A 14,197-nucleotide genomic window follows, 5' to 3' on the forward strand; every position below is an offset into this window, starting at 1 on the left:
TCTTGTATACAATTATGTAATTGTATAATGTATTTATATTTGTATAGGGTATATATATAGCTCGTGAGGATTTTTGTTTTTAGTTGTTTATCCTTCTACCCTATACAAATGTGGTTTACATGTTACTTATATAATTGTTGCACGACCACACTAGATAACTTATATTTTTGTTGTGTAGTAGATGAATCCTAGTTAGTGTAGTGACCTATCACGTTGTTATAAAGAATGAGATCAATAAAGTCCTTACTTTTAATCCTTAAAAAATTATTTTGTATTAGTATTTATATAATTTTTTTCAAAACCTATAACTCAAAAATAACATTTTGTATTCTTAAAAACTCTCTCTAAAGTGTTCATCTTTAAATAATATATAAATATAATTATTTTTTTAAGGCTCATATCTAAATTTATTTATTAAATGATATTATTATTAATTTTAAAAAACTCACTTTAAATTTTATTTTAGACGTAATGATGTGTTGGGTCAGCCTCCAAAGACGATTAGATTACTTATGTTATAAATACATATTATCCGTATGTATTAGGATTTTTTTTAAAAAAAAAAAAGACGTTACATATTTTTTTAATTATATTATTGGTATAATGCATTACCACCTTTGTTTTTCCATATAAAAGATTCAAACTTAAATTCAATACCACTTAAACTAATAATTTGTTAATATTATGTGATTTTTTGATTAATGTATAATTATTTTTATTTGAAAAATAAAATAAAAGAAATTTGACGCAAGTTAAATAACAAATGGAAATGTGCAATTATTTTAAATTGAACTTTATATATAATTAGGAGTAATCTATATAGGAGATGTTTCGATGGAAATAAATTATAAAACAAATTTGATATAGCTTAAATTGTTTCGATGGAAACAAATTATAAAAGAAATTTGATACCGGTTAAATAACAAATGAAAATGTGAAATTATTTTAAATTGAACTTTATATATAGTTAGTGGTAACCCATACAGGAACCAAATTCGATAGAAATGAATTATAAAAAAAATTTGATACAAGTTAAATAACAAATGGAATTGTATAATTATTTTAAACTGAACTTTAAATATAATTAGTGGTAACCCATCTAGGAACCGATTTGATAGAAATGAATTATACATCTATATTAAACTATATTATTAGTTAAATACTATCAACAACAACAATAATATTAGTTAAATAATATAGTTTATAATATTAGTTAAAAAAAAACAAAACAGTTTTAAAATGTAAAGAAAAAAGGTGAATGTTATTATTATGATATTTATAGATATATTAGAATAATTGTTTTGAATGAACCCATTTTTAGAAATAATTGTTTTAAAGATTTTGTTCTAGACACGGTATTTTTAAAGATTTTTATCTTTTAAATTATATTTTAATATTTTAAAAATAAATTATTAATATTTAAAAATATTTTATATATAATATTAATGATTTAATATAAATATAAAATATAAATTATATATTTAAATAATTTAGCTATTATACGAGCAAAAATAATTTAGTTGTTATAACTTTTAGTTATATAAAAAAAAATACATTCTAAAATGTGAAATATAAGATTTTTTTATGCATAAAAATTTTAATGACGTGAAGAAAGCTCTAACATAAAAATTTATGAAATATAAAAATGTACTTTAAGTGATTTCGAATTAATTAATGACTTTAATACTTGATTCTTATTCTTGAATTTGAAATGAGTTAGGGTAAGTCTTGACATGATAATATTTGGGTCAATTTATTTATCGACTTAAGTTTGATATGACTTTCTTTTCTTAAGTTATAATTAAAATTAGTGATTTATTTTGTTAATTTTGATTACATGAATCAATATTCTATTTTTTTTAATCTTATACATTTTAAAATTTTAATTTAGTAATATATTATAGATAAATAATTGTTTTTTTAATGATAAAACATAACTTATCTTATAAGTTTTGAAAGATTACATGATCGATTCCATAGCATGATTACAACTAATTTTTTTTAAAATTTAAATTACTTCACCTTACATAAAATAATATAAAACTTAATTCATAACCATAAAATTCCAAAATATTCACTTTTTTATTATTATTCACTTATAACTAAGTTTTTGAAAGTTTTTAGAAATTTTAATAAATTGAAATTAAATAAAAAGTTATATATATATATATATATATATATAATTTATATGTCAAGTCAATTCATAAATTAAGCAAATCAAATTATTCATACCTCAAGTTCAATTCATTTATTTGTTGAGCATAATCTTTAACTCATTTGGTTCATAAACTAAGTTAATTAGAGACTAAATTATACTTTTGGTTCTTTATCCTTTAAATTATAGTCAGTTTGGTTCTTTGTGATATGTAACTATTATTTCTACCATTTGTGAGTATCCATAACATGACTTTTCTCGATATAAATATATATGTAGAAATTATTGTCAATATTAGAGAGTTCTTGACTTATGATTGATAAGTATATTGCAAAAAGTATTCATAGAGAGGACAATATTGTTGTTTATGGATTAATTGAATGAATAACCAGATTTAGTTTGACGTTTGTTAAATGGAGGAGTCCTCCAAATTTCATTTTGCATGAAGTTGGTTTAGATTTCACATAATTCTTTTTGTTTGTTTCTATTCATCAATATACCAAAAAATAATAATTATTTTCAATTTTGAGAATCAAGACACGACTTTGAACCATTTTTTCTGATTGATTTAAATCTAAAACTTGTTTCATTAGATTCACTTACATGAAAATTATTGAACATTGCATATATTTGAATTAAAAAAAAAGTCTTATACACAATGAAAATTATGTGAAAAGGGGTCTAAACAGCAAAAAAAAAACTAATATCAATTTTTTTTAATTGTTCCTGTGATATAATTTTTTATGTAATTTACACTAAGTTTATTACACTTTTGTTTTGATTTTGAATATTAACTAAATTTCATGATTTTCATATAAGTGAATATAATAAAATAAAAATTTAAAATTGTTACAAAATTGAAAATAATAACTATTTTAAAAATATCAAATTTAGATAAAGGTCAAAATAAATATTTTTAAAAAATAAAGATCAAAGTGAATATTAAAAATAAGATAAATTATTAAAAATAAATTAATTTTTGAGGTGGTTAGTTGTAACTAATCCAAATCCTTTAAAACGTGTTTATAATTAATTAACACAGTAATATTACGGATAATAATCTCTCTCGTGAGTCGTGAAGGATTCTGACTTTTCAGAGGTGAATCCCAATTCCAAATTCCCGTTTCCCGTTGCCACGAGTTGTGAACATCGCAATGCAACAAAATAGGAGCAATATAAAAGTGGGTAAACCAATAGACACACGCCTTTTTTGTGTTGCGGTCTTCCAAGGTGGAGCGTGAGCTCAAACACACAACACCACCTGCCTCTGGTCTGAGACAAGACAGCCTTGTTCTTTCCAAGTTCCAACCCCGCTTTTCTGTTTCCCGCGCGACAGAGTGAGGAAAACAACGACAAAGCTCAAATTGCACGTGCCTTTCTCCTTCTCAAGTAAACTTTCATCCTTAATTCTTCCATATTCTGCAGATTTTGGAATTTCGTTTCCCCTTGTTACTTCTCTTCTGTGTAAATTGAATGTTCCGACCTCTGCAGTTTTTGTTGTGCTAGATTAAAAATGTGGGGATTCGGTGGTAGATATTATTGGGGGAGAAAAGTGGACTGTGATAAAGCCGATGGGATTGTTGTCGTGTTCGCATGGATGTCGAGCGAGGACAGGCACTTGAAGAAATACGTCGACCTCTACTCATCTGTCGGCTGGAATTCCCTCGTTTGCCATTCTCAATTCCTCAACATGTGAGTTCTTATCAACTTCATAACTTGTTATCAATTTCAAGGGTTGATTTTCTAATCAAGGATTATTACTCCACACTTTAACCCTTCTAAAGTAGAAGTCAAATGTGAGAAGACCAGGTTGGTTTTAGGGCTTGTTTCCATAAACTTATCCAGAAACATTTAAAAGAGGAAAAATAGAAAGAAAAAATAAAACAAGCTTTTTCTACAAGTTAAAACTAGCTTACACATGCAAAAACTAATTTGTAATTTTTTTTTTTGGAGAAACTATATGAGATAACTCCTAAAAATTGATTTATACATAAGTCAAATTTACTTTATACAAAAGCTTATTTTTATTTTTTCTATATTTTTTCTTCCAAAAAGTGTTTTTTTTGGAGAAGTTTATCCAAACAAACTCTTATTATACAAATACACCAATTCCATACATAATCAACTCCCTTACGAATGAATAATAAACCTTTGCCACCAAACATACTGTAGCCTTTACTGATGCTTAAACCTCATTATCCAATAGTAGGGGTGCTAAGTGGACATTTCAAGCCTAATGATTTCAAAGCAGAAGAGGAATGGGACATTCCAAGCTAAGCATTGCTGGTTTGAACTATTAGTACCTGGCCTTTGTTTAACTGGTATAATTGAAGATTGAAGCCTGATCACAATTTAAACTTTCAAAAAAATTGAGGTGGGGATAGGGGAGGGGGTTCTCTCTGTCCAGTGTAACAACTTTTTGGTTGCTGATGGAACCGTCACATAATACCTTCATGAAGTGTAATGAGTAGGAGTAGTGCTTTTATTTTTAGGACTATAAAATACACAACACTACTCGTTGTTTGCTGGTTGGCCCAAAGCATGAAGCACTTGTATATCTGGATGTTGTGTTTATCAGCTAACCTTGCCTTGAAATGTTATCCTGACCAACAAAGTTAGGTGAAGCTTCACTCAAATTTGTGATTCTACGAATCGAATGTTCATTTACAGTTTATAAATTAAAGCAGTTTGGATGGAAGGGGTTCTTATTGCAATTGTTGGAAGTTTGAGTGAAAATTTATTTTGTTAAAACCTTGGCATCATTTAATTGATGAATCACAAAGGTCAAAGTTGTAGCTGTTTATTTGCATTTTAGTTGCCTTTCTATTTTATTTGAAGCATGAAAACTTTTTAGAAAGGTGATGGCATAAGCTGGAGGAGTTAATCTTCAAATGTTCAAATCTCTTCTTTAAGGGGTTTATCGGGGCCATGATAAACTAATGCTAAGTTTGCTTAATTATTTTAATTAAAGTTTATGTTTAGTTGTTAGGTAAAATGGTCTCCAGCTGCTTTGAGATTTTATTTATTTTCCATGAGATGAGGTCATCAATACTTTGGTTCTTTGCACATCTCAATGTATACTAAATGATGATTATGACATTGCTATTATTTGCAGGTTCTTCCCTGAGAAAGCCACAATTCTTGCTGTTGATATTCTTAATGAACTTGTTGAGGTAAGTTTTACTGTAGTCCTCTATTTTATTGGTCGGTCGTGTGAATAAAAGTTAGCTGAAAGCCTCTTTTTAATTAATTCTGAACTGGTTTACAATTCGTTGATCTTGATTAAAATTTGCAACAAAGTGAGTCTGGATGAGATACAAAGCATTAGTGTAACATCTATTGTTCTCTTTTATCCCATTGTTTAGATCCTATGTAAAGCAGTCTGAAGTGAAGTAAACTTATTATCTTTTGAACTACTGTTGAATTTGTAATATTTTTTGAATATAGTCAAAAGTTGATACATAGATTCAAGCTTACAAATACTGCCTTCTGTTCAATATACAGGTTCTGAAAATCAGGCCTTGCCCCATTGTTTTTGCATCCTTTTCAGGTGGTGCAAAAGCTTGTATGTGCAAGGTTCTTCAGGTATTCTATTCTTTACTGATTTTTATGTTTTGACCATCATGCTATACAATCTTTTAATTCTAATGTCTGATGACTATGTTTTCCTTTCATCCAGATAATTAGTGGCAGCTCTGAAGCTCATAATATGGTATGCTTTCAGCCAATAGCAGTCCAGAAGATCATTGAGTTACATAGATTGTATAATTGATAAACTCATCATTTTCTTGAATTTTCTTAAATCATTTTAATGTGTGAAATGAGGCATAAAGTGTTGTATCCATACCCTGCATTCTATGTTCCATGATGTAATTGATCATATATTCCCTTTTACCAAGTATTTTGGTCAAGTTCTTGTTACATGGACTTATGTGTGTTGGACAAATGGACAGTGGTTTTTGTCCTTGTAACTCCTCACACACACACAAAAATATCTGTTCACTAATAATTTTATCTTTTATTTTCTTAACCACTTCTAAACTATTTTTCATGCACAGGATGACTACCAGCTAGTTAGAGACTGTATTTCTGGCTATATTTATGATTCAAGTCCAGTTGATTTTACCAGTGATTTGGGTGTTCGATTTCTTCTACACCCAACTGTTTTAAAAGTGTCACATCCACCAAGATTTGCTTCATGGGTTGCAAATGGCATAGCATCTGGTCTTGATTCTCTTTTCCTCAGTAGATTTGAATCACACCGTGCAGAATATTGGCAGACACTTTACTCCACCGTTGTAAGTAGCTAAATCAATAAATAAATTATTATTATTTTTTTTTTACTCAGGTCTCTTGAATTATCTGCTTATCAAATAATTATTTTGCAGAATATGAAGGTCCCCTATCTCATTCTATGTTCAGAAAATGATGATCTTGCTCCATTTCAAGTTATTTCAAATTTTTTCCAAAGACTAAAAGACCTTGGTGGAGATGTCAAACTGTTAAAATGGAGTGTCTCTCCTCATGTAGGTTGGTATCTTGGCAATTTTTTACATAATGGCACTTGAATGTGTTGGTATATACATGACAAACATATACTCTTGCTTGGAATCGAGAAATAATCACACCGAGTTATAAAATAGAAATAATCTCGTTTTTATGCCAAATTTGTGTACAAACATCAACAAATATAGGGTTTCTTCTTAACAAGGGGTTTCCTCCTTCAAACCACTAGAAATAACAATCTGTTGCCTTAGTTGCCTTCTACTCTGTCATGCAACCTATACATTACTATACCTGTCTGATGGAAACCGATAATAACTATCATGAGCTGTCATGTATTAGCAGATAGAAGAGTAATATTAATTATCATGTTGGCAGTTATGGGTAGAAGTTAGAAGCAGTAATGTATCTATCTATATTTATACAATATCTAAAAGGAATATTTCTTCCCTTAAAACTTCTTTCTCCTACTAGTTATTATAAAACGTGATACAAAATAAGTTATCCTACGTTGGATGTTCTGTATTAGAATTGGAAACTGCCTTGAATGACAATTATTCATAAAAATAATTGATGGTAGTTTTCTATTAAGGTATATTTGATAGTAGGGTGTGTACTTAGGCAGAATTGTTGTTACATGCATTTTGTAGACAGATAGTACTCTCTATAGGAGACTTTTGTCTCTGGAGTAGCAAATGTATTGCTGTATTGTTTGTGATTTATGTTCTGCATTATATTTTATCATTTTAGTCCAACCTGCCAGATAATGGAACAGAGATTTGTTAAGAGTTGAGACTAATGAGTTGATAATTTGACAATGGCTAGATTTCTGATCATGTAGATTAGGAACAATTGGTAGGACTGTGAAATGGTGTGGTGCAAATGGATAAGAGGATGGCTGACATGGGAGAGAGGCTTGTGTCTGAGATGTTGAGGCTGTTTCCGAAGAGAACAGTGGAAGAAATTGAGAATTTCAATCACAAGGGACTATAGAACAAGGGTGGATTCCAATCTTCAAGGTTTGGAAGAGTACTGTATGGCGGTTAAAAAAGTGGAACTGCTAGGCTGTGTATGGAGGGATCAAACCATACATTGGTTCAATCTGTTGAGGAAAACTGAAGACAATCTCACTTGGGAGAAATTGAAAAGGGATTTGATTGCAAGGTTTAATAATCCATAAGACGATTAACAAGCTTGTGGAGATCAAAGGAAATTTTGTGGAAAAAAGAGGCTGGCTGGCTGCAACAGTAAACTTATCGAGAGAAGTTTATGTTTTCAACATGGAGAGAAATTTCATCCTTTACACCTATGTGAGGAAAAAAAAAAGAGCTAAGGTTGGTGATTTTGGGATATAATGAAGTTCTAAAGAAAGGAGAAATAATTGCTATTGAAGTGGAGGAAGAGAGAATAAGGAAAAAGTCTTGGGGAAAAGGTTTATTTTTCAGCTGACAATGATGATGAGAACCAATAATAACTGACATGAGCAGTTATATATTATATCATTAGATCATAGTTAGCAATTATGGGCAGTAGTTAGTACCAGTAATGTATTATTAGAATGTGATAGAAAATAACTTATCCTGCACTAGCTATTTTATGTTAGAATTAGAAATTGCTTTGATTTATTCCTAGAAAATAACTGATGGCAGTTATGCATTAGGGTATATTTGATAGTAGGGTGTGTAATCAGGCAGAAGGTGTTATTATTTGTAGTTTGTGTGCAGGGAGTGTTCTGTAGGAGACTTTTGTCTCTGGGACAGCAGCAAGTCTATTGCATGTAATTTGTGCTCAGTATTATATTTTACTAGTATTTTGGCTTGTCCAATCAACAGGCTAGATATTTATTTATATAACTAAAATTTATAATAAGTTACATATACAAATAGATACTATATTTTTATTGTATACATTATATTTAAAATTTGTATAAATAAATATTTTTGAACATACAAATTATATTTTAGATTTATAATAAATAATTTATTTTGTGACACAAGATTATTTTTAATTATTAATTTATTTTAAAAAAATTAAAATTTAATATGTAAATAAATATGATAACCGTTTATGTTTAATATATAAGGGTATATTTGTTTATAGGAATTCAATTATTGTGACACCATAACATATAACTGCATAACTCAATTTAAGTAAAAATAACTTCCTAATACAGAATTATAACTGCCTACTTCAGAATTTGGCCTATCAAATACATAGTAGCTCCTATTTTGATTTTGTACTTCAAAATATAACTGCTTATTATCTTGTTTATGCTATTTTCATGGTAAACATGACGAATATTCATTGTGAGAATATCCATGTGATTCTTTTGGCGTAGACTACGGGTACATGGCTTCTACAGCAGGCATTTTATTTTGTTTAATATGTAACAGTAAAACTTGTTTTTATAAACATTTACAGTAAGTAAATATTTCTGGCATGCAACTTGCTGATCCTTTATCTTTTTTAAAAAAATTCCTGTATTTGATTTATCTAAATAAGCAACATTCATTTATGTGCAGTCTTAGTTATGTTGGTAACCTCTAAACCTTAAGATCTTCATTTTACATTCCAATTTCCAACACTAGTTTGCATCCGAAGTTCCTATTTGCAAGCTGACAGATATGCAATTATTTTTGTTGCATGTGTGTACTAAAGGAAAGAATTGGTAATTGAAATGAGTATTCTAACCTACTTATTTTTAGTGCAATGCCAGTTGCAGGGTAATATTTAAAGTGTTCCAGTTGATCAGAAATGAATGTATTGAACTTGAGTTGAATTTGTCACAGGTCATTTTCAGCATCATCCAAATGATTACACGGCTGCTATCACTGAGATCCTTGGCAAGGCAGTTGCAATTTATCGTTGCAAAACTAAACTAATTGAAGATGAGAAACTGGGTATAGAAGGAACAAAAGATGAGGTCACAGATCCGTTCTCTGAAGTGAGGAAAGCAGCAATGACCTCAACTAGTTTTCAGGGCTTTGCTCTTGCTCCAAGTGATAATTTGGCTTCTACTTCAATGGAGTATGACGTCGGTAAAGGTGTTGGCACTATAACAGATGAACGCAAGGGAGAGGGAGGGTTTGTTCATCTCCCAAGCCGTCCAAGCATCAATGCACATGGGGTTCTTGGCCAAATATTGTTTGATGTTTGTGTGCCCGAGAATGTTGAGGATTGGGATATCAGGTCAAATTCCAAGAATGCACTATTAGCAGGGGCAAAGAAGCATGTTCCATTTAATCCTATAAAATGCATTCGGCGTTCAAGGTTGTAAGATTGTTGACTGACAAAAAGCCTCAGCCCTCAGGTGAATTCTGCTTGAAGGTTTGGTGTTTTCTTAAAGGTTTAAAATTTTTAGGGATCTCTAATGGGCACAAGAGATATGTAATAGTAGTACCTGAAATAAGAGGCAAAAGGACTAATAAACTACCACCTGAGCTGTTCTTTAAACACTGGACTTTGTAATGTGATTGAGCAGCAGCTTGCCTTTTTCTTAAGGCAAATTGTACAGCTACTTCTACGGAAAAAAAAACATGTTTTGACTGAGATCACCATGACAAGAATACAGGGGGGAATTGTAATTGTAGTATAATACTGCTTGTGAGTTCAATATCAGCCTCGCTCGTTCAGAACTAAGTGTAGTTTGATATGTTGAATAAATGGAATGCTACTCGGTCTTGTACACTAGTTGGTACAAATGAATAGTACATGTGAATAGTATTTTTCGTTATATATTTTTGTATCTTTACTATAACAATGCAAGGAACTCAGCTACCGGTACTTAAGGATATGTAATGAGAGTTCGTTTAAATTCCTTCATATTTTGATTAGAGTCTATTTAGACAAACTTCTCCATAAATATTTATGGGAGGAATAAAAAGAAAAAATGAAATATTTTTTCAAAAAGTTAAGTTAGTTTTAATTTGCGGAGAAGTTTGTTTCATTTTTTTTAATATTTTTTTTTATCTTTTTATAATTGTTTATAAAGAAGTTTATTTAAATATGTCACTAATTGGGCACCTTTATCAAGTTACATAATAAATAGCTTTCTCATAAGTGAGGACATTAGTTGAAATTTCTAATCATTTATGAAATAATAATTATGACTAGTAATAAACTTTGATCGTGGTTATTGTGGTCCATGTATGTAGGTGGTGTATGGTGGTCTGTTTTCTTCACTGTTAGATTCATGTGTAGTCTATACAATCTTATAATAGGTTCCTTGTACTCGATTATTTTCATTTTTCCTTTTCTCTCCTCCCTTCTTGTAAACTTCCAATGCTTCAGTATGCATACATCCTTTAGGTTAGCACTTGTCAGGAGGCAAGCTATGTGAGAGAGGGTCAAAACAAATTAATGGAAAAGAGTGGGGAAGCGACGAAGGAAACATAACACATGGACACTGACACAAAGTTGCTCTAGAATCTCGCTTCGTTGCACATTGTAAGACTAAAAAACTTGTAGTCCTATAGGACTACGTTGTATAGAGGAGCTTCAAGTGCTTAATTGAGATCGTGCAAAGAAGTAGGTAAGCAACAAAGGCAATTGGCAATTGACTCCACGATTCTTCTAGGGGAACAATGAGTTCTAGAGTCGAAGCCCTTGTGTCTACTTGCTAGTCCACAACATTGTTAGAATGTACTTTGATTCCTCTTTGGCGCGACCATTGCCATTGAATTTGTTTCCAAGTGGGGTGGGACAAGATAGAGGAAGACCAAAGAAATAGTCTTGTGTGGTTTGGTGTAACACCATGTTCTTTCTTAAATATGTATATTTTTTATATATGTAATTAAAAATTATATTTTATGTTGTTTTATTGTTCTTAACTTATGTGGGGTGGAAGTTATAGTTGAGATAATTTTAAGCTGAAGTTATAGATGACATAAATTAAGTATGTGATAGTTGACTTGAGGTGGGTTGAAGTATATAAGACAAATTTTAAGAAATGAGCTTCATAAGTTCATAATTCTATAATTTTAGAGAGAAATTAGAGAGAAGTGTTCTAGAGCCAACAAAGTCCGATCCTTGATCCAATTTCACTGAAAGATCTCTTTCCTTCCCCCGATTGTTAACTTGTGCGATAGAAGTTGAGATTAGAGCCAATGAGCTGAAAATATTAGAGAGAAGTTTTCATATAAGAGTTTGGGGTTCTCAAGTTTTCTTTCCTTCTCCCTTGTTTTTTGGAGTACTCAAGGCAAGAAAATCTTGTAGGTTTGATATTTTTTGTTGTATATGTTGATTATCTTTTGTTAATTCATGCTTTGATAAGCATTTAAGTTAGAAATCGAAAGGTAGAACCTTGAGTTCTTTGTTCTTGAAGTTTCTTGGTGAAGAATGAGAAATGGGTGATTTGTGATGCATTTGTTATTGCATGTTGTCTTTCTTTCAAAAATTGACTTATATGTTGTTAATACATGATGGATTTTGAGTTGCACGTATGAATTGTTGTTTGGATGAGAAGATTTTAGGGCTGGTTTGTGTTCTTGAGATTGTTGCATTCGTTCTTAGATTTATGTAGGTTTTCTAGGCTTGCTTGCTCAAAGCACCCATGGGGTCACTTAAGCGAGCAAGTGGATCATTTTAGGAATGAGTCTTTAACTTGACTCGCTCAAAACAAATTTTGGGTGCTCGAAGCAAAGTCCAATCATTCTAAGCTAGTTGTTGGGTGCTCCGAGTGAGCTTTAGGACGCTTGAAGCGCTTGTTTTCCATTTGAACTTATAATTTTCTCAACTTATTTTGTTGAGTTGGTTTTTTACAAGATCCATGATGAAGATTGAATTCAGTTCATTATATATTGATTTATGATGATGTATGATGATGATGATGTTTAATTTTAAAGTTGCCTGTTGTTGAAAATGGTATGTTGATTTAAGTTGATTAAGTTAAAGTTGTATGAAGTAAAATTTTATGAAGGTAAGTTGTGAAAGTAAGTTGCTCATGATATCACAAAATACTTGAGAATGATAATATAGGATGTTGTATGAATAAGAAGCATGATGAGATGAATGAGTTGGAATGGATGATGTTAGGATTGAATGATATTTAAGTTGAAGAATATATGAAGTTGTATGTTGTAACTTGCAATAGACATTTGGTGCATGTTTTAAGTTGAAGTTGCATGAAAAACTTGAGGAAAGAAAGGTTTTTTTTTTCCTTTCCGAAAAGTTATATATCCCATTGTGTGGATATTCATTGTGGTGCTCTAGGAACCTATAGTTGAAAATTTTTCAGTGAATAAGTTGTCACTTGATTGAGAAGTTGTTTTAAGTTGTCTCCTCTAAGTTTTTTAGTTGAAACAATATGGTGGAGGCCAAACCATACTTATCATAAGTAAACATTGAGTAAGGTACATGGTCGGGGGTCAAATTCTCTATCTAAATATTAGAAAAGTTCATAGTATTTAGAGGGTAATCGACAAGTTAATTTTATATAGATTTAGTTATCCATGTGTTGAGATTTTCGTTGAAGTACTTTTGTTATAATTGTAAATCAGTTTGATTCAATCAACGGTCTCAAACATGGCAAGTATACCGGCCGTTCAAGTAGTAAAAATATCGTATCCACAAGGATTAGAAGGTAATATAAGCATTTATTGACTATTCGTTACTAAAGAATAATTCCAATTTCATAGTTTGTGCAGTGAATTCAAAGTTGTGACTATTGGAATGAAAGCTGTAAATAAATATTGTTTTGTGAGTGGAAAAGGTAAGGAATGGTATTGTGGTATTGTGAGGTTGTGGGGGTCAGATTTCACCAAACGTAACACTAATTTATCCTTAATCTCTTGTTGAATTCATTGCTTAGTCAACCCAAGAGTTTACTCAAACCTAATCCCTTAGAGAAAGAACCTAGGTGCAGATATTGAATATCAATCCCTTGAGTACCCAATATCTACACCCGCATTATGGGCTAGGGTTTAAGACTACTAATGGGTCAAACTCTATCCCTAGATACAATCACCACTAGGCATATGTTTCAGAACTAGTTTCAAAGGTTATTTTCCAATACCCATGGAACCTTAAATCATGCAAAGGGTGATCAATCCAAAGCAAGCATTAAGAATAGAAACAAACACAACAAAGAATAAAACAACATGTATATATATCATTAAAACCGTAAAGATTACAATAGAGTACGTTGGTTACATCTAACCCCACAAAAATTGGGTGAAACCACTCACAACAATGAGTGCAAATACAAAATAGAGATGGAAGAGGAAGTGAAGAACCGAAGGAAAGATCCGCACACGGACGATCTCAAGCCCTGGGAATCCCTTCCGCAGCTCCTAGAGGCGCCCAATGTGAGAATGGGGGTTTCTCCCCCAAAAATGGCTTCAAATACGGGCCAGGGAGATCATATTAGGTTTTCGCTCCCGGCGTGTAAGTCTTCGCGCCCGGCGCGTACTCTTCTGTGCACTTTCTGCCTCATTGTAAGCCCGGCGCAATTCCCTTTTACGCCCGGCGCGATGTCTTCCAGAGAGTTTCAAGCACTCTCTGTCTCGACCATGCCCGGCGCGTGTATACTCTCGCCCGGCG

At 31.2% G+C, this 14,197-nt stretch overlaps 1 protein-coding gene across 2 annotated transcripts; it reads left to right on the forward strand.

The window, feature by feature from the left end:
- The first annotated feature begins 3,281 nt into the window (after positions 1 to 3,281).
- LOC109802101 (peptidase, S9A/B/C family, catalytic domain protein (Protein of unknown function DUF829, transmembrane 53)) lies at positions 3,282 to 10,480 on the forward strand. Of its 2 annotated transcripts, none has more exons than XM_020363315.3 (8): positions 3,282 to 3,544; positions 3,662 to 3,847; positions 5,271 to 5,328; positions 5,660 to 5,740; positions 5,835 to 5,867; positions 6,214 to 6,453; positions 6,544 to 6,685; positions 9,448 to 10,480. In XM_020363315.3, the coding sequence occupies exons 2-8, from the start codon at positions 3,669 to 3,671 to the stop codon at positions 9,933 to 9,935; spliced, it is 1,221 nt and encodes a 406-aa protein (XP_020218904.1). In that variant the 5' UTR covers positions 3,282 to 3,544; positions 3,662 to 3,668; the 3' UTR covers positions 9,936 to 10,480. The 2 variants fall into 2 exon arrangements, with proteins under 2 accessions (XP_020218904.1, XP_020218903.1); XM_020363314.3 differs by having other exon boundaries at positions 3,284 to 3,544; positions 3,647 to 3,847.
- The last annotated feature ends 3,717 nt before the right edge of the window (positions 10,481 to 14,197 follow it).

Source organism: Cajanus cajan, chromosome 4 (assembly GCF_000230855.2).
Source record: "Cajanus cajan strain Asha chromosome 4, NIPB_CcT2T_4, whole genome shotgun sequence".
Lineage (NCBI taxonomy): Eukaryota > Viridiplantae > Streptophyta > Magnoliopsida > Fabales > Fabaceae > Cajanus > Cajanus cajan.